The sequence below is a fragment of the Orbicella faveolata genome, unplaced genomic scaffold (genome assembly GCF_042242905.1).
Source record: "Orbicella faveolata isolate gen_17 unplaced genomic scaffold, um_ofav_v1 contig_2, whole genome shotgun sequence".
Lineage (NCBI taxonomy): Eukaryota > Metazoa > Cnidaria > Anthozoa > Scleractinia > Merulinidae > Orbicella > Orbicella faveolata.
This window is the reverse complement of record NW_028301547.1, coordinates 28658684-28682602: the sequence shown is the minus strand read 5'-3', so window position 1 is coordinate 28682602 and position 23919 is coordinate 28658684. Positions and strand designations below refer to the sequence as shown.

The 23919-nt window shown below is 38.7% G+C and overlaps 1 protein-coding gene and 1 pseudogene across 3 annotated transcripts; both read left to right on the top strand.

Annotated features, from left to right (window-relative positions):
- Window positions 1-4930: 4930 nt before the first annotated feature.
- Window positions 4931-7035, top strand: LOC149112719 (uncharacterized; annotated as a pseudogene).
- Window positions 7036-9683: 2648 nt separating this feature from the next.
- Window positions 9684-15845, top strand: LOC110053972 (actinia tenebrosa protease inhibitors-like). 3 transcript variants are annotated; one of them, XM_089290661.1, is made up of 4 exons: window positions 9684-9755; window positions 14156-14237; window positions 14811-15180; window positions 15742-15845. In XM_089290661.1, exons 2-3 carry the CDS (start codon window positions 14186-14188, stop codon window positions 15170-15172), a joined length of 414 nt encoding a protein of 137 aa, XP_089146787.1. In that variant the 5' UTR covers window positions 9684-9755; window positions 14156-14185; the 3' UTR covers window positions 15173-15180; window positions 15742-15845. The 3 variants fall into 3 exon arrangements, with proteins under 3 accessions (XP_089146787.1, XP_089146786.1, XP_089146788.1); XM_089290660.1 differs by lacking the exon at window positions 9684-9755 and adding an exon at window positions 10135-10158; XM_089290662.1 differs by lacking the exon at window positions 9684-9755 and adding an exon at window positions 11905-11992.
- The last annotated feature ends 8074 nt before the right edge of the window (window positions 15846-23919 follow it).

The following is a 23919-nucleotide window of genomic DNA, read 5'->3' as shown; positions in this document are numbered from 1 at the left end:
ATAAAATACTTAATTGAGAAATTTAGATCTTGTGACGTATATTTCAATCAGTAACGTTTTGGTTCCAACATGTTGGTCTACTGCGACCACTGCCAAAATTTGGTACTTGCGAAATTTTTGCCAATTTTTTTCCTCGCCAAAAATTGGAAATATTTGAATTCGCTCTAGTGCGACCCAGCTAATGTGGTTATCATAGGGACGTAAATTGCACGTCATCGAGAAAGCGAGAGCAAAAAGACTCTAAACCAAACTGCTACCTGTATAGCGTCCGATAATTCAGCGAGATATCGAAACGTATAATGTCATATTCCGGGGATTCCCCTGCGTGACTTGATTTGCATAATGACAGGACGTCACGCGATCCTCGTGTTTCTTGCTTACTCGACCACTCCACAAGTCTTACTGTTTACAAGATCTTGGATTTTTGTTTCACTGTTATTTCACGACGAAACATTCTTGTGTACACACTACTATATGACCACGACCAGCTGTCTTTCTATTATAAAAGCGACATTTATAATCACATAATTGTTTGCTAGTAATCGCTAGATAAACTGTTCAGAGAAAAAGTCATGATATGTTGCAAGGCAAAATAACGATTACAATTCTCATTTCTACAAATTGCTACACTTCAAAAGAAAACTAAAGAGAAAATTAAAGACGTCTTGTATATTGTGCATTCTTGCTTGAGTTCTGTATTTCTAGAATGAAAAAGAAGAAAACTAATCAAATCTGTTCTTCTTCGTTGCTTGAATTATGTTTGTTAACCTGTGTGACAGGATATGTTAGTCACGCGATGTCTCAATGATTAATTCAAGGCTTACAGGCCGGCAAAGTGGTGAATGGTGGATAGAATTTTAATAAATTACACAGCGCTGTCCGAAATGTTTAGAAGTTCAAAATTTTAGTACTACAAAAACATATTCCTACTACGAATTATTCTAAGCACGAAATAGCACCTAGGGTAATGTCGGATTAATTTACAACGAAGGCTAAATATACGCTATTTACTACCCAAATTTACATATATGCGAATGATGCAAAACTTAGTCTGAGGGGTTACTGACATGTGAAAGAATCCGGACAAACTTTTTTAAAACTGACAATGTACTACGATCAATATCGGCGTCGTAAATTCTCCTTGATTTTGACCGACACTACTACAAAGTGGCCCAAAAATTATCAGGCTGCAATGAAGCGTCAGAAATTTTATGGTACAGTCAGAACCCAACCAAACCAGACTGAAGTGTGCGCCACGGTTTATTTCCTCGTTCGCGAGACTAGTCCCGCGACGTGGAGTGCGGGATCCCGACAGATAATAGTTTTAAGCAAACATCGAGAAATAAACATTGCCATAACAGAATGAGTCGCACGTCAAATTGAAACGAATGGTAAAGCAAAGCTAAATCATAAAAAAAGGAAAACGTAACGGAGAAAGTAAAATCTTACGGTGCCGCACGGATTCAAGTCAAATTCGAGAAAGACAGGCAGGAGAGACAGGTTCTATAAATCGAGCCTATTTAGAACTTTTACAGTCAATAATTCACACTTCGATTTTTTCAAATAAATTTCAAACTCACCCACTTGTTATAGTTATCAAAACCGCTCATCATGTTCTGTAGGCCGCTTTTGAGATTTTTTCTCAGCTCTAGTCTTTCCCAGCGCTGTTCCTTTGTTCTCCCACAACATTAACAACACCACTGTAATTATTCCACCGATCACTGCACCAAACATTGCACCTTTCAAAAATTCGTCAGTGGGAAACATTCCTTAAGTTTGTCCAGCTCAGGCGCAAATCACACCGCACTCTGTTAAAGAGATTTGTAGCGAATCCTCGTATTCAAAATTGCTCGTCAAAGATTGCACGAGGACCTTGCCTCTATGCTTTCAGTGTGTACGAATCATATACGTATGAAAGACAAATGTAAAGCAGCTCTAACCTTGCACCGGAAGGCAGGACCAGGCCAACCACGCGATGTTCACGCCCCCAGTTTTACTAGCCAATAAGCTTATATAGCTTAGTGCCTAGATGAATAAGACAAAACAAACAACAAACGTTGTTTACGTTTCGGTGGTTGGTTTTACCATGAGCCATTGTGGCATTTATTCTTACGTGTCATTGGTAATTGTGAAGCGCCGTTACCGATACTTGATTGGGGTCTCACTTGAGACAAATTGCTGGTTTTCAGTGTCATGCAATTCAAAATAGATCACAATAAAAATCAAAACCGGTCAATAGATAAAGTCCAGAATCTGGGAAATGAAAGAAGGTAAATATGCAAAGCCTCTCGCCAAAATTCTGGTCAAAACAATTTTTCTAATGCGAGATATGCGGAAAAATTTTTTCCCCAAACTTATAGAGATTTGTATGGAGAGGCCATGCTGGTTCCCATCCGTATGGGCACCAACATGGCGGCCGGAAACCAACAGAAACACCTGTCACTGAGTTTTGCTACAAAAGCGTGAATTTATCCCTCGAGGAACTCCAAAACATTAAAATAATACTTTTTCTGAGACATGAACTGTTCAGATAGCCAAGTTCCCCAAAATAAGTCATTTTTTTAACCATCATGACAGCTCCCTAGGCCGTTATGTAAATTCCGCGTCACGCAAAAGCTTAGAAATTCAAGCATAGTGTATCACAAAACCAAGAACCCATTCGGAGCGAAAATTTGTATGAATATTAGTTTTCAGCTGCTCTTATAGATCATGATTAAAGTAAAATCTCAGGAAGATCAATAGTTTTGAAGTTCGAATTTTAGTGACGTCATGCGAAAACCAGCTATATTTGAAATTTCTGAGCTAGATTGTCGCAGACAATTTTTTGTCTCAGAACTTGTCCGAGACTATTAAACCCGGCGTGATCAATCGATGACAATCGATCATCGGAAACCAATTAGTTAACAATTAGTTAATTGTTATCGATTGCTATCGACTGATCTATGACCAATCGATAATCACAAGCTCGAGTCCTTACTAGAAATACTTGGGTTGTATCTATCTTTATGTAGTCACGTCAATACGGGCCATAATGTGTCTGGTAGGGTCAGTCTATTTCTTACTTGTTCTGACTCGCGTCTTGAGATTGTTATTTGCAAGCTTCATGTTCGCAACTATTAATCTTGTTTCATTTTTGTACGATGGCAATGAGCATTTTCTTCCCATGGACTGCCAGTAACCAGAAAACTTTAAACCGTACGTTTCTGTTGTAACTTGAAAGAGTACGAACATTTTCATCCCAGTTTAGTTTGTGTTAACAATGTTAATTTTCTTGCATTATACCCGCATTTAGAGAGATCAATAAAGTTATTGTTACTGTTGTTGATGGTAACGATGATCTTCACAATTACATGTCACCATATTTCTCCTGTCAAATCATTTTTTTACCTCCCCAAAAGATATGGTAATCGATGACAATCGATGACAATCGATGACAATCGACGACAATCAATGACAATTCATGACAATCGATGACAATCGATGGCAATTAAAAAACACAAATTTTTTGGCCATCGATTGGTCATCGATTTCCGGTATCAATCGATTAATTGTTATCGATTGATATCGATTGCCATCGATTGTTATCGATTATAGGTTTCATCGATTGATCACGCCGGGTATTAAAATGTTGTCGTTTTGCGGTCGCACTGTGGAGACAATCATCAGAGACATCAACGTAAAGTAAACATAAGAACTGTCACTTCTGGCGCTTTTTTTCTTTTAATTTCACTGCATAAATTATTATTTACCACTCAATGTGTAGAATAGAAGGGCCGCAATGAATCCGCACCAGTTCGCTCTGTTTCTAGGTTTATAATTCTATGTTCTCAACATAAATGCAGCTAACGATGCTCAAAGAGTCATTTTTTTGGGGGGGGGGGGCACAGCTACTTTTGGAATTCCACGGTGTATAAGAAACAAACAAACTCTAGCACTTTTATTCGTTGCCTTTTATTTCGGTGTATTGGTACTGAGTGATAGACGAGCTATCACATTAAAAGTCCTTCTGAATCCTTCTGTGAATCAATTCCAGGACTTTGACCGCCATGCCTCTGTACAAGGGAGATAAAATGTGCATTATCTCGCGGATGAAAAAAAGGTGTCTGGCAAATCAGTAAAAAGTTAACTACCAAATTGCTGAATACAGCGTTCGCTGTTAGTAAATTTACTTCATTCACCTTTTTCCGGTCTTCCCTCCCAAACTGGTGGTGATATTAATTATGACGATGCCATGGTGCAATACTTTGTCAAGTTACACGTTCTTTGCCGTTCATTAATGGAAACCCAATACCACGCTGCATCAATGATCCATTTGCTGGTCTATTATAATTAAAATCCTGTATCCCGCCTCTTTCTTCCTTGACATTTTCGCAACCCGACCTCAAAAAACACAAAATTGCGCTCCCACTAGAAACAAATGGAATTTCCGCTTCCTGCTCCACCCGTAGAAATATCTTTGAATTTCTATTTAAAGACTGAGAAAAGACAAAGCTTCAGCTCCATGGGTTGTGCACCACGACGTCGTGATAAAGTGGGAAAGAGGCAAAAAAAGAAAAAGTTTAATCCGTCATTTTCTTAATTACAGATTCCCTCAATACAATCAGATTTTGGTGTTCGTATTCACGCATTGCATATTATTGTATGTCTAAATAATTTTCCATTGCCTGCCTTTTGATGTCAGTTGACCCGTCTGAAATAAAGATATTTTCTATAACCTGCAACAGCACAGCATTCCTCCTTCATCTATAGTTACACCGCCGAAAACTACAGTATAGTGAAATAACAGGAGAAATTGAAACAAGTTACTTTTGCAACCAAGGCATGACTGCAGCTCTGAAGGCCTTGACAGGCCACCTCTTAGAGCTATTGAACCGCACTCTCATTTAACAGGTGATTGTGTCTATAGCCATTAAACAGGCGATATCTTTTTCACCTCCGACACATGATAACTGCTGAGAATAACAATTTAACAAAAGTAACGAGATGTGAAACCTGTTTGGATGAAATTGTGCTGGGTGAAAAGTCGCGTAGACGAAAACTCTAGTGTTGATTGGGCTGTAAAGGACGATGCTTATGAAAGGTCAAAAACTGCGATTCGATGTTTTTAGTCGGACTTTTGTTGGCTGTGTTTATTTTGAAATCATAAATCATTCACTGGCCTCAAGTAGAAAGCATGGAAATGGCGGGAAGGCAGAAACTGGAATTTCAACGTCAAAATAGAACCGACACTGACTCAACTATAAGCAGCAAACTGACTAAGAGAAAACTCAAACAACTCAAGCTTGCCATTAAAAGAAATCCGCTCGAAATTTGGTTTTTTAAAAACCGAGTTTGAAAATCCTTAAAGGATTTTTTCATCACTTTACCAGGGTGGAACAGTACACGTGGAGTAGTCCAGTGATATGACACAACAAATCGCCTGAGGGATGTAATCCTGCGATCACTAAATGGAGAAGATGTCAACGTAGCCATAATGGGTGGTTCGATTTCTGCAGGTGGAGGCTTGACTCTTGATAATGAAGACTTAAGAGGTATATATTACCGGGTGTTCAGCGACTGGTGGCAAAAAAAACAGTAGAGCCTAAGCATCATAATGTTACCAAAAAGGGAACCGGCAGCAACTTTTCCGCCTTTTGCTACAATGTTTTATTGAAGCCAAATACTAAAATGAATCTTGCACTTCTGGATTTCACCGTCAATGGTTATATTCAGTTAAAAGTTTCCAGATTTCCTATGACCCTGCCTCTGGAGCAATTGACCAGAGAGATTCTGAGCGAAAGAACCTCGCCTGCAGTTATGTACGTTAATTTTGTTCGAGGTGCATTACGAATTCCAGTATGCAATAACCTGGAAAACCATGGACAAACTATATGCTCGCTGTAAACTATGGAATAACAACTGTTAGCCTTTGAAATTTCTTATGTTCTAGTCCTTTGCACATAGGGATAAAGCTTCCAAAGATGTTTACATCTGATAGCAATCACGCGAGTATCATAGGTCATGCTCAAGTCGCTTATATGATCATAAACCACATGAGGCGATTAATTAATGTTAAGTAAGTATAATCGACAGTTTACTGACCTCCAAACAAGTCAAAGAAACTGTCCCAACACATTCGTTACCATCAGTAGGCGATATAATCATTTTGGCAGATTGCCCGCTGAAATTCACAGACCTTCAGAACCCGTGTCTAAGAGCTATCGACAGTATTTTCGTGACTTTCCTCTGTGCTACACCCTGATGACACCAGACCTAAACAAGAACATGTCACTGAGTCGAAGTCTTCAGGTGAAAGAAATCGGCAATATTGGATTTGAGATGGTACAAAGAGTTGCCATTAACAGGAGAGGGTCGGTGAATACAGCAGTTATTCGGCCCTATCCAGAGTCCAGATTCAGCCTTCTGAAATCCAAAGGTTTCGAACCGATGCATATTGCGGATGGCAATCGCATCTGGCAAACTCTCTCCTGAAATTAGCAATATTAATACCATTAACGGCGTTTTCGGAAAAGTGTAATTTTGAAAGTAGAACTGACGCCAGAAATTTCGCTGTCGCCGTTTGAACACACGGCAATGGAGGGACCGCAAAAGTTTGGTTAAATGAATACGAAGAAAGGGGAGTTTTAATCAACACTTGCTCGCCTTTTGGTCATGGAAAGGTTATCACTATTGCTCGTCACGTGATGCCAGGACGTCACGTGCTTAGCGTTAGAACAGTAACCAAGGGGACATTTATATTATCCGGTGTTGTGATTGGGCCAACGTACAAGTAATATATCGTGTTTGATTCCTTTTAATCTTTTAAGGAAGATGATTTTAGCACCGAAAGGTCAGTGTATAATCTATTAACCCCAAATCGTCATCAAACTTAAATAAAATTTACGAGATTGACGAGAATAGAAAAAATGGCAGTTTTGTTCAACTCAAGGTTTCTTTACAGAGTTTGCACAACTACTTATTATTGGCCTAGACAAGGGAAAACCAAAGGGTCCACTTTTCAAACATTTTTTCTACTTCTGTTGTTGTTTCTTACGTTATTTATGGACCATTTGAAATTCTAGAGCAATTAGCTGTGAAAAAAAAAACTCTGTTGAAAATAATAGGAAACATAAAAGGGTTTAAGAACTGTTATAAATGACTATGTTCATCAGAATGGCAGAGCCTCTTCTATTGTTGAAATTTCAGAATAGTTTACGACCCGCTTGAAAGTTGCTGTCTTTTTCAAAATGTTTGTGAGGTGAAACTAGAGCAAATGTGGTCTTGAGGTTTAATGGTTTGGCTTTTAAGAACGATTTCAAAATGCTTTTACTTAACTTCACGAGGTGTAACGTCCGCGACGTAACGTCCCGAACACCTAAAACTTTCGTAAATGTTCTTAAATTTCGTCTTTAGTAACACTCAGTCCACATTTTCTGTTCATTGACGACCGATTTGATTTCTGGTTTGATTCTAGTAAAACCTTCGCTAAATCATTCGATTCTATTTTGAGTTCGCGGAACGACCCAGAGTGGATCTACCGCGAACGGTGCACGTGAGCGGGTCTGTATGCTTGAACGTAGAAAAGATGGCACCATTTGTTAACATATTCGACATGTCTTTTCCTTTCGGCATCGACTTTGACATTGTGGAAAGAAGGTTGATCTTTTACGTGTCTCTGGTATTGCCCATTGCACGTGACTGGGCTTCGGTCACCGGACTAATAATGGCAAAGAACTAAATGCTTTAGCGAAAAGCGAACTGCTAAGAGTGAATATTATACAAGCTTCTTTCCTGTATCTATTCATTTCCTGAATGATTTCTCCTTTGTTTAGTTTAGTTTTGTTTTTTTCTCCAGTAAGGCAATGCTTCAGAAGGAAGCAAAAACAAGTACGGACTAAAAAACTTAACTGTGCGTTGAAATTCTTCGCTCTTCCTGTCATTTGATCGTCGTTTGTTGCAATTATTGGGACTGTGATTCCTTACGTCGGTAAAACAAAGCGACGATTGCATGACAAAAACCTGCATCTCTAAATTCCAATTCGACCATGATAGAGAACCTACATGAAAACCAGCTAAGGCTGATGTGGCTTCCTTTCTAAATATTGTAAATCTTTTTATTTATTTATTTATTTATTTATTTATTTATTTATTTATCTCATAACATCGTGTTCATGTCACCATCGAAACTGAGCATTTGTCACAGAGTTATCGAGAATTTTTTACATTTTTTTTTATGTTTGGCTGCTTATTAGAAAAACGCAGACTCCTGTAAATATGGGTTCATGCAGTTCGCCGATGAGGGTGAAATAAACAATAAACAACAACAGTAAACACCAACGGTTTCTATGTAACAGTCACTATCAGGTTTGAAATCTCAGACAACGTGTAGTTAAGTTTCTTTTCTTGTTGTGAGGTAAGACGTTCAGTCTCAAGTTGACTTTCACTCAACTTTCATCAATCATCTATTATGTCAAGTCGACATGCTAGTCCTCTTACGAGCGCCAGTCACTTTCACTCTGGCAACTACAACTGACAAAGTATCGACTGAAAGAGACCAGTAGCCTTGTGATATAGCCTAGAAAGAACTTCAGAAAGTCTTGGTTAAGAATATGATGCAAATACCTAGACGATGGCTCCTAATGCTGTCTTCTGCCTTGTTGTAATTTGTATTATACTCTAATCACCCTGAAACGATTATAAAATATTTTGTAACTAATCTTAATAAACACAAAGACAGCATCAGGGGCGGGCATCTCGTTTATTGATGCAGGATACAGCGAGCGTTACATCATCGTAAAGAAAATACAGCAGTCAATAAACAGAAAAATTAAAAAGCAAAGTTGAAAGAGATGCCTTCGAGTGGCTCTTGCATAACTTACAAATTCTTAAATAGCTTACTAGCCCCTTAGGGATTCACCCCTAAAATACTTCTACAGTTAACACGAACCATACATAGTAAACATACTCCAGTGTAATAGCGAAACGTTACAAAATATATTTGCAGGCAATCTAATTCCAACGAGTGGTATCTAAAAATTATAGCTGGCTCTACAAAATTCAGTTATCACGTGTAATAAGAAGTATGAAATATCGGACAAACGTATACCCTATTGATAGTCAGATGTAAAGATAGGTATTATGACTACAGACTTAAATAAACAATTCGTAATAAAAATGGACGAAAAAAAATTCAGTGTTTAAAATTAATACCGTAAACTGCCATGGGCTTATACAACTTCTTAAGGGCTTTTGGATGGGCTTTGAAACGGAGGAACTTATCTCCGAGGGAGCCTATAACCGGAATAATAATAATAATAATAATAATAATAATAAATGCTAAATTGAGAATATAGGTTCACTGTTTTATTCCATTGTTTAGCTTACAAGGAGACCATGCTCGCTAAGTTATTGAAACCGGTCATCCGAAATAATCAGTCGATATTATTTGCCTGTCTTGGAGATTAATTATGATACAGTATTGGTCTTACTCAAGAACCTTTGGGGATCGATTTTATACACTTTTGTACACAGCCCTAATGGTTTCTAAGGAGCGAAATGAGCAGCCAAATATGTTGCTCGTTTTTAATTAAGAATTTCAAGGCAGCTCACTTTTGATAACAAAGGCCGCAAATAACAAGAACTGTCATTTGTGAGAAGCGCCAAATTTATTGACGAAGCTAATAAAGAAAGATATATCGAGCACAACATTTCGGTGAAACGTCAGTTCTTTGAACACCTCACTGAAGACACATCATCTCAACATACGGATTACAGAGGTATCAATATTTTTCTTGTTAAGACGGTATTGAGGGCATGGAAAGTATATCGTCTTAAAGAGAAATATGAATGGTTAAAAGGTTTTCACTGGGTGTTATAATTATTTTGATCTTTAAATTTTTTGAAGAGTTTTCAAACATATCGGTATGTGATAATGTCAGGGACGTTCGCGCGAAAATGTTCTACTCGATAGATTCCCTCAAGCTTTTGCTGCGCCGGACAGATAATGAATTACTTGTTTCAGAAATGGAAAAAAATAGGGTCATGTGTGGAAGACTAGTCTGATTTTGAAAAATTGAATTGGCGCCTGTAAATCAGCATGGTGTCCAGGGTTTTTAGCTCAAAATATCAAAGATGAATCAGAGGAGACAAACTATCCATCTCAACATACGGATTACAGAGGTATCAATATTTTTTCGCGTTTAAGAGGGCATGGAGGGCGTGGAAAGTATATTGTTTGAACGAGAAACATGAGACCGAAAAAAGTTTCCTCAAGGTCTTATTTTGATGAGCTTTTAGACATCAGTATATGATAAAGTTTACGCCAACACTTCGGCTATTTGACAACATTTGTAACTAACTAAGACGTGCTTAAAACTCACCACCAAACCTCATTTGAGATAAATTTTCTCAAACCTCGGGTACCTTCGTGTTCTTTTCACGAGGGTATTCTTTTCATCTTTGCTGCCTAGGAAATTTGTCCACGAAAAAATTTCAATTTGCGTTTTGAAAGCAAGCCTTGGTCGTGAAATTTGTTTGTCTGATGACACTATTCATAAGCGCTGTTGTTGGTCGACTTGGTGGTAATAGAACGGATTCCTGTAAATCAAGAAGAAATTGCATTTGTTCTCGTTTCTGGTCAACATAGCCCACTGTCTGAGGTATATTCTACAAATAGACCAATTTCGATATATTAAAATTGAGCCTTGAACAATAGACCTCAGTACGAGGCTCTGGGGAATAAACCCCACAAACTCTGTAGTTATTCCCCAGAGCCTCGTACTGAGGTCTATTGTTTCAGGCTCAATTTTAATTTTACGAAATTGGTCTATTGAAATGCTTAATTATATTGTCTTAAGGGCGGTCTTAAGAAATTCAACTGTAGACCTTCCAGTTGACTAAGGGCGCTTTTCATTCGACCAAAAATTCCGGTGTGAATTTCCGGAAATTTTCATAGGCGAATGGTACAGACTTTTCCAGTGTGGAAAACGACAGGGCGCACAGTTTTGTTCGCTTAGAATTTTTCAATGACTTCGAGGTTTAAATCGCAAATATAGAAGCAAACAGAACACTGATATGTCGACATCGTGACTTTTTATAGACCACAACAGCATGGACCTTATGCAAACCAAAACGGGCGCAGCGAAAACGTCGCAAAACAAAGGGTTTAATGAGTCGTACAATGGTTCTGCACGCGTTATAAATCTTTGTACATTTCTTAGCCAAGCTATGCAAAACAAACAAGTACACCACAGGGGCATTATTTTTATAAAACGCTTTCTTCACTAATTTAGCTGTAGCTAGTATTGATCGACATATATTAGTGAAAGGATTCTAAAGTATTTTAAATTTTCGAATACGCGTCGCCGTCATGCTTGCGTGAGATGTCCAATTCGCTGTCATCGCGGCCAAAAGAATTAGCGCTGAATAGAAAATCGAGAATTTGCATAATTTCCGAAACAGAGGAAAACCTCGTGAGGTATACCCAAATTTTCGAAAATATTTTCCTGGAATTTTCCGTTCCATTCGGTTTTCATCCCGGAATTTCTAGAATTTTCGGTTGAATGGTTCGCTTTTCGGAAATGCAACAATTTCCGGATTTTCTGGAACTTTTCCCTGGAAATTTTCGTACCATTTGTCCCCGTTTCAAAAATTTCGGAATTTTTGGTCGAATGGAAAGCGCCCTAAACTAACAGTATGTCGACATTCACTCAATTTTTGACACTTCCTGAGTTTCGACTGAAGAAAAAGGCAAAATGTCAAATATGCCAATAATATCAAGGCGTAACATTGGTCAAGTAACGATAATAAAGCATGTAATACCTGTCGGGCAAGTTTAACTTGGCAGGAACTCGAAAATGAAATGAATAAAAGAGAGATTATTTAATTATTTACGTATGAGCGCGTCTCGAGCTCGCAATTGCAGCATTTTTTATTGCTCTCTCGGACCGAAAATAATGATTTAAACTTGTAAGGTACAAAAGTATGTAATCTAGAGCAAGATTCAGGATGAAGGGTAAGAAACTAAATCGCTCACCTATATATGTCTTGTTCTCAAGGTAATCCCACTCAAATTATTTTTAGATATGAAATCAGTCCTCTGATGGTCATTACTAGTAACGAAGCTCCGGCGACCCGAAGGGCGACTACGACCCATGAGAAAATGACCACGTCGCGAAACACGGCGGCCATACTGCGGCTAATAAAATTAGGGAGCTTAAGAAAACCACGACGGCAACGGCAACGTCGCTGAACAAAAGGTTTAATGAGGAGAACAATGGCTGCGCACGTGCGTCATAATTCTTGGTAAATTCTTTGCCGTCCTCTGCAAAACAACAACGAGAAATGACCAAATTCTGCGTCGTCGGGAGAATGTCAACCACGACGGCTAATTTTTTAAATTTTCATTCGAATTTATCTTTTTGTCCTAGATTCAGTTTCGTGATAGCTTTGACAGTGAAAACAAAGTAAACGACTTTAGGGTACCGCAAGATTCGTAGGTAAAATATAAAATCACTTTTTATTAGATTTTTTTATTACATTCTGCATCGGTACTATATAGACGAGTCTCCTCAGAGACTGATTAAATTAATTTGCGCTTTCATTAGATGATACGGCGTCTGCAGCAATATTTGAGCACTTTCCTGGTTTCTTTTGTCACAAATTTACAATTTGAGTATTAAAGCCACTAACTTGGGAACGTTTTGGTCTGTCTAAAAAATACGCATCCACGATAACGTTTCAGTTTTGCTCTAAAAAGGGAGAAGTGTCGCTAATTGAAAAATAACTGCCGTCCTCGGTTACATGGCATATAAAACTAAAAGTACGCGGAAACACAGTATATAACACTAACGATGCTAGAAGCATGCGTCTTACATGTTGGGTTCTACCATAACGAAAACATGTGTGTGTCATCCCGTATGCAATGTATCCTCCCCTTCAATATATAAAATACCAATCTCGTTCCCAGAGTCTTCGTTCCCCTTGACCAGCGGTCGGGAAACGAGAGCTCTAGGAGCAACCATTTTAGGGATGCGCCATAGATGCAGACTGCGCAGTGAAACCGGATGGGCAGAATCACCAGAATTCGGTTATTTCAAAATGGTTGCTCCCAGAGCTGTCGTTTTCCGACCGCTGGTCAAGGGGAACGAAGACTCTCGGAACGAGATTGATAAAATACACGAACGCTAACTGATCTGCGCATGCCTATAGAACAAAGTGGTTTTGTTCTAAAGAGAATAGTAACAAAAGGAGAGCAAGGGCTTTTCTAAAACAAATATTTAGCTTTGCGATGTTCATACTCAACCGGCGTAGGTGGAACATGTTTTACGTAGAGTAACCAACGCACGCTAAAATTATGGACTAGATTGTCCGATAATGCCAATACTATACTAATAATCAAGTACCTTTCCCACCCCACCCCCACCACTTCCTTGCCTCTAGACTAATTAATGAATTGAAACGAATTAATTAAACAAACGTTAAAGTTTACACCTCAGCGCCTTAGTTCTTAGTTTAATAGTGCCTTAGTTCCATAGTGCCTTAGCGGGTGGCAGCCCCCAAAACCATGCCAATAGTGCTCTTAACACCAAAAACCAATCAAACCACACACAAAACTGGTTCACTTAGAAATATATTCCGTGCACGAACTTTTGGTCGAAAGCTTATTGGATAGTCCGGGCCACTCATAGTCGGTAAAGGACCCAGCTATCAACTATGGTCCACTAAAAAAACATCATCTCCAGAAGGCTGATTATAGACTGAAAAATAACAGTTCAAAAGTATTTTTCTTGGTAAGGGGGTATGGAAGGTATGAAGGGATACAATAATATGAGGAGAAATCTAGTGAATTTCAATACACTTGGTGGAATGACCAACATCTTGACATTTTATGGCCATTTTTGTCTTCTATTGTTTATGGTCTGGACAATTGTTCACATGCTTTTCTTACCACTGAACATGTAAAAATTAGCACATTTTGCTGGCCATCCATGGCATGCAAGAAATTATATTGAATATATTATCGTTTTGTAGAAAAACTACCATATTTTTAAAATAAATAAATTAAATGGTGAGCGTTAAATAGATTTTTATTGTATCGTATTATTACTCTAAGAGAATTAAGATTTTAGATTACACAAGTGTATTGCTATTTGTAAGTCGATTTTACTTCGGTTAGGTTGGACTCGATAACGAAATTGTAGCAAAAATGGCCAAGAGAGCAAGTCTTGTTGATGTTTTCATCATCATTATCATTGGAGGTAAGTAAAGACATACTAAAGCCAGCAGTGTCCGTTTGAGTTGGTCTGTCATTTTTTGACTTCTATCAGGGGTCAGGAAATAATCAAAACAAGGTGACTAAACACCAGGAATTGGTCGAGGGTTTGTAACTAAAAGATTCCCAAATCATTAACTTCACACCCGAGAAAGGTCTTCCCCACCACCTCGTCACTAATATACCGGTACGATATGTATTGAAAGGCACTTTCGAATACCTGGATGATAGCTTTTAAGACCCAAAAGTAAGAAGCAACATTAAGCTTTTGCGGTCCGTTTTAAGCCTTTTGTAAACTAAAAGGGGAAATGTTCAACACAATACAAAATGTGTTTGACATATTCTTCGGCAAACATCTTGTGTTGGCGCGAGACCGCTAAATTGACTCAAGCAAAACGAAACTTTCTTTACTTAATAACGCAGTGAAGATCATTTCATTCATTTCTTTCATTTCATGTCTCCACCACAATTTTCTATCCTCATGTCGTTGATATATTCCTTGATGCAGTTTATTTCTTTTCTTAGAACCTCATATTTTACTTCCTTATATGCTACTTAGGTATTGTGGTGGCGCAAGGAGAAAATATCTGCAACCTACCAAGCGAGACAGGTCCGTGTCGTGGATATTTTCCACGCTATTATTTTGACAAAGTGGCCGGAAAATGCGAAATATTCATCTATGGTGGATGCGATGGCAATGCCAACAACTTCGAAACTCTTGCCGCATGCCAGAAGACTTGTGAGGACCCGCAAGCGTGCCTGCTTCCAAAGATAATCGGTCCGTGTAGAGGATATTTTCCACGCTTCTATTTTAACAAAAGGGCTGGAAAATGCAAAAAATTCATCTATGGTGGATGCGGCGGCAATGCCAACAACTTTGAAACTAAGAGGGCATGCAAAAAAAGATGTCTCCGCAACTAGAAAGAAAGGTAAGGATCGTTTATAAGATAGCATTACTGAATTTTTTTTCAGTTCACAACAACGTCGAGACAAGTAACCCACGCCGGCTTGAAGAAAACTGGTTCATGTAACTAAAGCTGGCCCTCTGTCTCGGGCCAATAAGATTTTAGTATAATGTGTGGCACCAACTCCTCTTGGTCCTTCTTATTTATATATTTTTAAGATTTTTTCACTACTTATATGACTGCTCTATCAACTTGTTTTCGGTCTTTTTCGGCACTCTTCAGTTTTCGAATCCTACGAGTTTGGTTGGAGTTTGGACGAACCAAATTACCCATAGCCAGCCGAGCCAAAGCAGCATGGTATGCCGTCAAAGCGTACTAAAAGTGAGTTGATAGTAGAAAGTTCCTCTCAGACCATAAAAGGTCAGCGACTCGATATCGCAGGATATCAGGACAGTAGACGGCTTCTGATTGGCTAATGGCGAATTTGTTATGGTTATTGCATTTCACTGAGTGGTTGTTATGTAGTAAGGTACAATATATGCCTTCAATTTTTTTCCAGAAAGTTTTTTTTTTCTCTCTCCACAGCATTAAACTGCGACGAGATTGCCTGGAAAGAAACCATTTTCCGTTAAATGTTGTTATACTTGTAAGGGATATGTGGTTAATAAAAAGGCACAAGGAAAGTCGAACTTGGTGTGAGATTTTAATTGCGTATCATCCTTGAGTACAGAAGTATTAAAAACGTGGACCAGATCCCTCAAAGAAAATTTGACAAACTCCTGCAAGTTTATCTGAAAATAAAAACGTTAACGTAATAGCTACCTATAACTTAAGTTAGCGCAGGCTTAGTGTTGTAGTTCCGTTAAGAGTCACGGTCAGAAAAGAAAAACGAGCAAAGGTGCGATTTTATGGGACGTGCTGAAAAATTGATTACTCTCCTTGTTTGGTCATAAAGAGCTGTTTAAGGGACACTGCCACCATTTTTAGCATGATTTTGGAAATATAAATAATATACATCGATCGCTGGAAGCTGGACAGTAATGATGCTATTTTGTAGAGCAGAACTCGAATAATAATTAAAACCCATTAGGAAGCAAGGATGGCTAACGATGGCGAGGATGGAAACGGATTGCGATATGTTGGCTTTGAAAAAGCGCCGGGATGTCAGTTTTTCAAGGGTTCAAGTTTGGTTCGAAAATCGTTGAAATTTTGCAAAAATGTTACTTTCTTCAGGAATTTGCTTTTAATCATTTAGTTAGAGCTAATTAAGTTCTTATTACATAAATTTAGGGACCATTTCGTGAATTTATAACAGTTTTAACCAAATATAACGTGACAGCTTCCCTTTAACTAGATAAAATACCTGATTAAGTATGTACCCACGGGACGTCCATTAATTTCGAGGAATGCTCGTGGTCAAAATCAGTATCAAATTATCAAATTTCAAACCGAACCTTCGCTATCATTAACCCCTCTCGTGTCCACAAACCAAACTGCAAATTGACACGCTCAGGTGTATTTTCCTATCTACAGAACATTTCCCTTGAATAGCAAGAATTAAAGATAATTTTCGGCCTATAGCAAAATTAGGAAATACCGAGAAAAATTGTGAAAAAAATTTCTTGATAGAAGTTTAAATATCGGTTGCTCTCTTTTTTGCTCTCAAATAGCTTTTAACTAGATAAAATACCCGATTTAGTTTGTGCCACCGGAGTTCCTTTTATTTCGAGGAATGCTCGTGGTCGAAATGTCAAATTATTAAAATTTCAAACCGAAACTTCGATATCATTAACACCCCTCGTGTCCACTAACCAAACCGTACAGATACGCGCAGGCATATTCCTGTATACAGAACCGATTTCTCTTGAATAGCTAAAAGATGATTGTAGGGCTACTGCAAAATTAGCCTTCGAGCAGGCTCAGGTTGGAGCACAGACTTCGCTTCGCTCTTCGCCGCTTGCACGTGTGACTCAAAGCTGAGCCTAGTCGCAAGCTATAGCAAAATTCGTCAAGTTGGCACAATTCGAAAAAGGAGGAGCCAAAAACCTATTCGGTAACTATTTTCTATGGCAAGACTCAACAGCCTACAAAAAAAAAAAAAAAACCCAGCCCCAGTTCATACGACGCATTTCTGCCGTGTCGAATTCAATTTAATTAAGAGCGGCAGAAATGCGACTGTGGATTCATACGTCGCACTTATGTCCAACTTAATTTAGAATTAATACTGTCGGGTATGTCGGTCAGCGGAGTATTCAATATCGCGGACGAATTAATATACTGTGACAAAGAACTTAAATTTTGCGAAAAATTATTCGCTAATGGGACGAGAAGGAGAAGGCTGACAATGCAGCAGTATGTGTTGCAATATGTTCGGGTTGCATTGGATCGAGAATGGCCAAGTTTCTTCTTTTTCTTTGGAGGGACCAAAATTTACGCATGCTCAAAACATTTACATAGTGTATGTATTAGATTCGACACGGCAGAAATTCGACGTTTGAATCGGTGTCGCATTTCTGTCGGATAATACGACAAGACCAGTCGAACGTGCGGCAGAAATGCGGCAGCCGGTTCAGACGTCGAATTTCTGTCGAATTGAATTCGTTGAATTGAATTCAACACGGCAGAAATGCGACGTATGTACTGGGCCTCAGGAATTTAAATTATCGCGCTTTTATCTTAAGGTAAAGGTAAAGGTAAAGTCTGCATGCGAGCCAAGTGGCCCATCAGGCCGGAGCTTATCCCGGTTTCTGTAGCATCAAGCGAATAGGAATATTTAGGTTCGCTGGTACCCATTTATACACCTGGGTGGAGAGAGGCACTGTGAGAGTAAAGTGTCTTGCCCAAGAACACAACACAATGTCCCCGGCCAGGGCTCGAACCCGGACCGCTCGATCCGGAGACGAGCGCACTAACCATGACGCCACCGCGCCTCCCCTTTATCTTAAGTGGAAAACCTATAAATAACTATTTCGAAACGAATAGAAAAAATAGAAATCAAAAAAAGTGTAATTAAGGACACCTCAGTGCACTGTAAACCCCAAATACATGAGCATTCTGTAATATTAATACAGCAATAAATAAGATGATGTCGTCATGTACAAAATTCTTTGTGCATGGAGGCAAGTGTGTACGGGGAGAAACAAGGGGCTCGAGGAACGAAAAGCTCTGCGCATATGATTTCATCCCAAGAGCATCGGATAGAGCGAAACTCGTGATAGTTAGAATATAATGAAAAAATCGAAATATGCCATTAACAGCAAACCAACGTGCTACAAATAGTGACAGGTAGACCATCGATCCCGTTACCTTATGAAAACCAGCAGTATATATTGCAGGTCGTAGTCCACACCTGAAATTGACACCATCGAAAGACAACGCAATGAACATTCATCATCTTATCTTACACCACGAATAACAATAACCTCCTTAATGACACTCAACATGGTCATCTACCTCCAAATTTTCTCAGTCCTCATTTAAGCACCCATTTAATTCATCATTAATCTAAAACATTCTTGAGAACTGCTTGGGTTATAAAGGACATTCTCGTGTGGAGGGCATCGAGGTCCTCAAGTGTGCACTTGAAACGTTACGCTGATAATTTATGCCACTGTTATTCTCCTAATAGACAATTAGAAGGTGTGAGAACGAAGCAACTTCCAAGTCTTAGAATAACTCCAATTGTGTTTTCTCGCCTTTTGTCAATAAAGCACCAAAAAAGGCCCTAATGCTCCATAAACAAAACTTGGGATTGTGCAGGCTAATATAGTGTGGCATGGAGGTGACGTGGATTTACGCCTTCTTGGGTATCTTTCTTGCAGCTTTTTTGGATAATAATTAACACTACGAAGTAATGGCGGTTAAAACACTATACATTTGTTTGGGGTCGGACATTCTTCCTTCTTGTTTCAGGTTTTATTACAGGACGGAATTTGCTGTGAAATATCAATTACAATGTGGGACTTACATTTTGATTACCTGTTAGATACATTTTCCGATAACACCTTGTAATTGCCAAACCTTTTGACAACCTGCATGACCTCTCTAGTCAGTCTAGTAGATTTACAAAACGAATGTCTAGTGGAATTGTCGGTGCGTTTGAAAGTAAAATCATTATTTATACTTTCTTGATCAAACAGTCCTGTATAAACTGTTTGATCGTACATCCTATATTATTTCAAGCTACAAATGTACTTGTAATATTAAAAAAGCGATAAGGATTCAAGAAACCTCTCGCGTTTGGAATACCTGTTTAAGCGCTTGGCTGATCACTGCTCACATGCACTTGTGAATAGGCGGCGAATGCTAACGGATGGGTAAAGCTAAAGGAATTTCCAGCTCAAATGATTTTGCTGTCACGAGCTTCTAAAATCACCGAATACTTTGTTCACGCGCAAAATGGTTATTTTCATCACGTTCCAACTACAAATCGACAAAATTTAATTTGATTGAGCATTTGATAAGGCGAGAAGCCGCACTTTGACGAGATTTACAAATGTTCTCAAATTTCTTGTAATTATAAAATCCCGGTGACGGACAAAACACTGACCCCTAGTCGATGGACTACCCTAATGGACTACTCAAATGGACTACCCTAAAATGGACTACCCCTAAAAAAATACTATTTCAGATGAGTGGTATGTTAAGAAGCTGTGGTTATATACTTACACTGCACGGAGGATGCTGTTCTTTTCGTTCCGCATCGCTTTCAGCCACCATTTTGAATAACTATACTGAATAAAACAACCACGGTACACAAAAAGCGTAGACTCAAATCAAATCAAATATTCTGTGGACAACTCAATCATGCTCCCGTGTGATTCAGTAGCTCAGTCTTTCTCGAACAGACGAAACGATCTTCAGGATGTTACTCATGATTTGTTTTGCTTGTTTTGTGCCGAAAATTATGGCACAGAAGCAGCTAGTCTTCTGGTTTTTTCCTCAGTATATCAAAATGAAATAGAAATGGGAATGAGGATAACGCTATGGAACAGCAAGAAATTCCAACGACTACGCTACAAAAATTAAGAGTGGAGTGGAAGCAGTGGTATTCTTGGCTGGCCTGGACTATAATTATGTGGAAATTTACGCGTTTTCTGTTCAGCGGTTGTTTTATTCAGTATAGTTATTCAAAATGGCGACTGAAGGCGATGCGGAACGAAAAGAAAAGCATCCTCCGTGCAGTGTAAGTATATAATCGCAGCTTCTTAACATACCACTCATCTGAAATAGTATTTTTTAGGGTAGTCCATTTGGGTAGTCCATTAGGGTAGTCCATGGACTAGGGGTCAGTGTTTTGTCCATCACCTAAAATCCCTGGAAAGTTTAAATCTCATTTTTGAAAATCAATCACTCAAGATACTTTTTAGAAAAATATGAGTTACTGGCCAAATTGGCCGTTGACGGCGAGTTCTAAGAAATGTGTTAAATGTCTATTCAAATTAATTACGTGGCAAGGCAAAATAAGCTCAAAAATATAAGTAACATAATAGTAGCCTTTGTGTGGAGTTAGAATAATATCAACCATTTTAATCCTATAAGTAATCAGGCAAGAAGTAAATTCTGTGATTCAGTACACAAGTATCAACAGAATAATTTCCTTTCGATTCGACCTCTAGAGACGTAATACCTTCTCAATTAATGGAGGTGGGAGTGTGGTAGAAGCTTGCTGCAATTTACGTAGACCTGGGTGTGGTACATATGAGCAGAGCTAAACTGATGATAGATTCTGTGGAACATTAACTGCGGTTTTTATTTTCTTTACAAGAACCGTTATCAAGAACAGCTTAGTATTTTATTTTGGTAAGAAAATTTGTTGGTATTTATACTTCCCTGCTCCGTTTAGGTTTGACTTGGTAAAAAAATTGCAGCAATAATGGCTGTTAGTTTCATCATAATCATTATCTTCGGTAGGTAGCATGAACACAGACTCCAGACTGCCGTGAAAACGTACCCTCAGATCTATTTATTACACAGTAAAAACCCGCCTATAGAACCTGTTATGACCTGCGATACAAAAAAGGTAAAAAAAACTAGCCAGACCACTGGCAGTGATATAAGTCCACAATACTGTACCGTAAATGATTCAATATAAAGGCCTCACCCATGAGTACAAGTTGTTTTATTTTAAATAAAAATCAAGAACCTGATTAAGAACCACTGCCTATAATTATAGACCAAACACCGGCACAAGGCGACAAATCGATTTCACTCATATTTTGCCCATAGATTGGCACTAGTTAGAAAACAAGCGGACCATAGTTAGTTTCTGCTAATACAGGAATTTTTTTGAAAGAAATTTGAGAAAAAACGATTTCTCCTCAATTGAGCTTAAAATCTACTTCCGGTTATGCTGGATTCTCTGAATATTTGATCGTATCGCACACGACACAACAGCTACTTGAGAATCTTTCAATGATTTCTATATTCAACTCAGGGCTTCATGGTACGACTGAACGAAAAATAAAATAAATCGAAGTTACTTTTGAGCCCGATGCGAGCTGGAACAAGGACGCAAAATTTGACAATGTGTTGCAAGCGAATTATAGGGGTCTTAAAGCACTAAAACATCGCCATATTTTTCTATGGGCTATAACTTTAAATGTCATGAAAACACTTTCTACGGGTTAACTATACACCCACTTGTTTGAACATGAAAAATAATATCTCTGGGCAAATGTTTTCAAGTAGGCCGCCTTGGCCTGTGTTTCTCATAAAGTTTTGTCCTAAATTCGCCGTTGGAATGTAAACAATTGCGTGACGCGGCCAGCCACAGTCACGAAAGATGTCGGGTCCCTCGAGAGATATCAAGGCACAAAAACGTCAGAGGGAAAATACCCAAAAGCCAAACGGGTCGAACGGGTTCACGTCGGATCAAAGAACGTCCCACTCGTGTTAATACTTTTTACCTGTATGAAAACATTTTGACTAGCTTCTGATTTTTCCAGGCTTGTGGATTAAATATTGCAGCATTGTTCCTGGTATGTTTAATAAACTTTGCTTCCAGCTACCGCAAAATGTATAGCCTGCGAACAGGCTCCCGGCGAGAACGGAAAAAATTTCGCCGGGCGCGAAACAGAAGAATTCGGAGAGCAAAGCGATCGGGGCGGGGACAGGGGAGCCTGTAGACTTTCTTTTTGATGTGCCTATCCGCCCTTGGTGATAAGCCTGTAACAAATCAGTCAATGAGGTAATTAGACCTGTCAAGAAGCTACATTTTCGGTAATCGAGCTAATCAAATAGCCGGGCCGGGCGTCATAATATAGAGTGCAAGTAAGCAACATGTTCACGGAATATTTCAAACTTAACTTAGAGAGCTTAAAACATATTTTGCAATACTGAAATGAGCCTAAAGAAATTATAAACACATGATAGAGGTGTCAAACTCTGCGAAGCGACAAGGAGATAACGGCGGAAACTCCGGAAACCCTGCCTTTGACCTCTAAAAAAAATTGCTATAGCACCGCCAAACGGCTCCACTCCACTAGCTTCTACTTAAAATTCCTCCTCGTAACAGACCATAAAGTACTCTTCAGAATCACTTGTGAAATAACGAGAGGTCGAGAGACCGAGACTTAAAAGAGAACGGCAAATGCACTATTGTAACGAACCGTTGGAGTCGTATAATTTTACAAAGTCTGTCAAATATTCATCTCAAAGATGTCAACAATCAGCGATTTAACCAATCATATCATGATACCAGGAACTGGTATCATAGAACAGCGGCATCAATAGAATGTCTACAGGCTCCCTCGCTTCGTTCGGGCTCACTGGGAGCCTGTTCGCAGGCTACAAAATGTAACGCTAACCGATCAAATAATACAAGTGATTAGAACTAGTACAGGCACAAATGGAGTTGGCCCATCAAATCTCTTCTCCGAGCATGATGTAGCCCAAGTGTAGCCGTACCATCACCCTTTATGGATACGGCTTCACGCAGGCTAAGCACGCTGGCCTATTTTTTAATTTTATTGCATTTTTCGAACATTCAAAAATCGTTTCACAAAAATCGTTCGACAACTTTTATTCCTGATGAATCACCTTAGGAGGCAAAAATGTTGTGATGTTTTCAGCAAAAGGGGCCGGCGGAGCTGCGCCCAGAGACTGGTACTTTAATTTAGATCGACCACTGCAATCTATATTTCTCTACCAATATTATGACCTGCAAATTTAAAAGACAGGTAACAAATAGGATAATAATACGTCTGAAACTGTTACTACATTGAACAAACAACTAATTAAAGTAGAAAAAGTAGAGCTTTTAACAAACGTGTCCCAATATGATTGAAACGCATACGCGTACGCATATCTCTTTCTCGGCCAAATTCTAGAAATTCGGCCTTTTGCTGTTATTTTCTAGTTCAGGTTGAGCATATTGTGAATGTACAAATTTTCTGCACAGCATAGAAGTCGTAGAAGACCTGAGATGGGGTCACGCAGTTAGTAGTTTTAATAATTTATCGTATTTTCACTTGAGTAAATTTGTCAATGATCTAATTGCCATAAACGATAGAGAATTGGTTAAATTTATCTCTAAAACGGTCATTGGTAATCAGCGAAAGTATTAAGTGACACATCTTCTGGGAATGAACAAGCTATGTGAAACATGTACAATCATTACCCTGCAGCCTGCAGTCCCCTTTTTTATCAGGGATGTGGTAGGTGATGCAAGGCAAATGAAAAAACTATATACTTATACAAACTTACACAAAAAGAGAACATTTTTCATTGTTTTTTCCGCATACGACGTTTCTGAAGATTTCT

Coding starts and splice junctions, on each gene's coding strand:
- LOC110053972 (XM_089290661.1), top strand. CDS start 14,186: ATGGCCAAGAGAGCAAGTCTTGTTGATGTTTTCATCATCATTATCATT. Junction 14,238..14,810: donor CATCATCATTATCATTGGAG/GTAAGTAAAGAC, acceptor TATGCTACTTAG/GTATTGTGGTGGCGCAAGGA.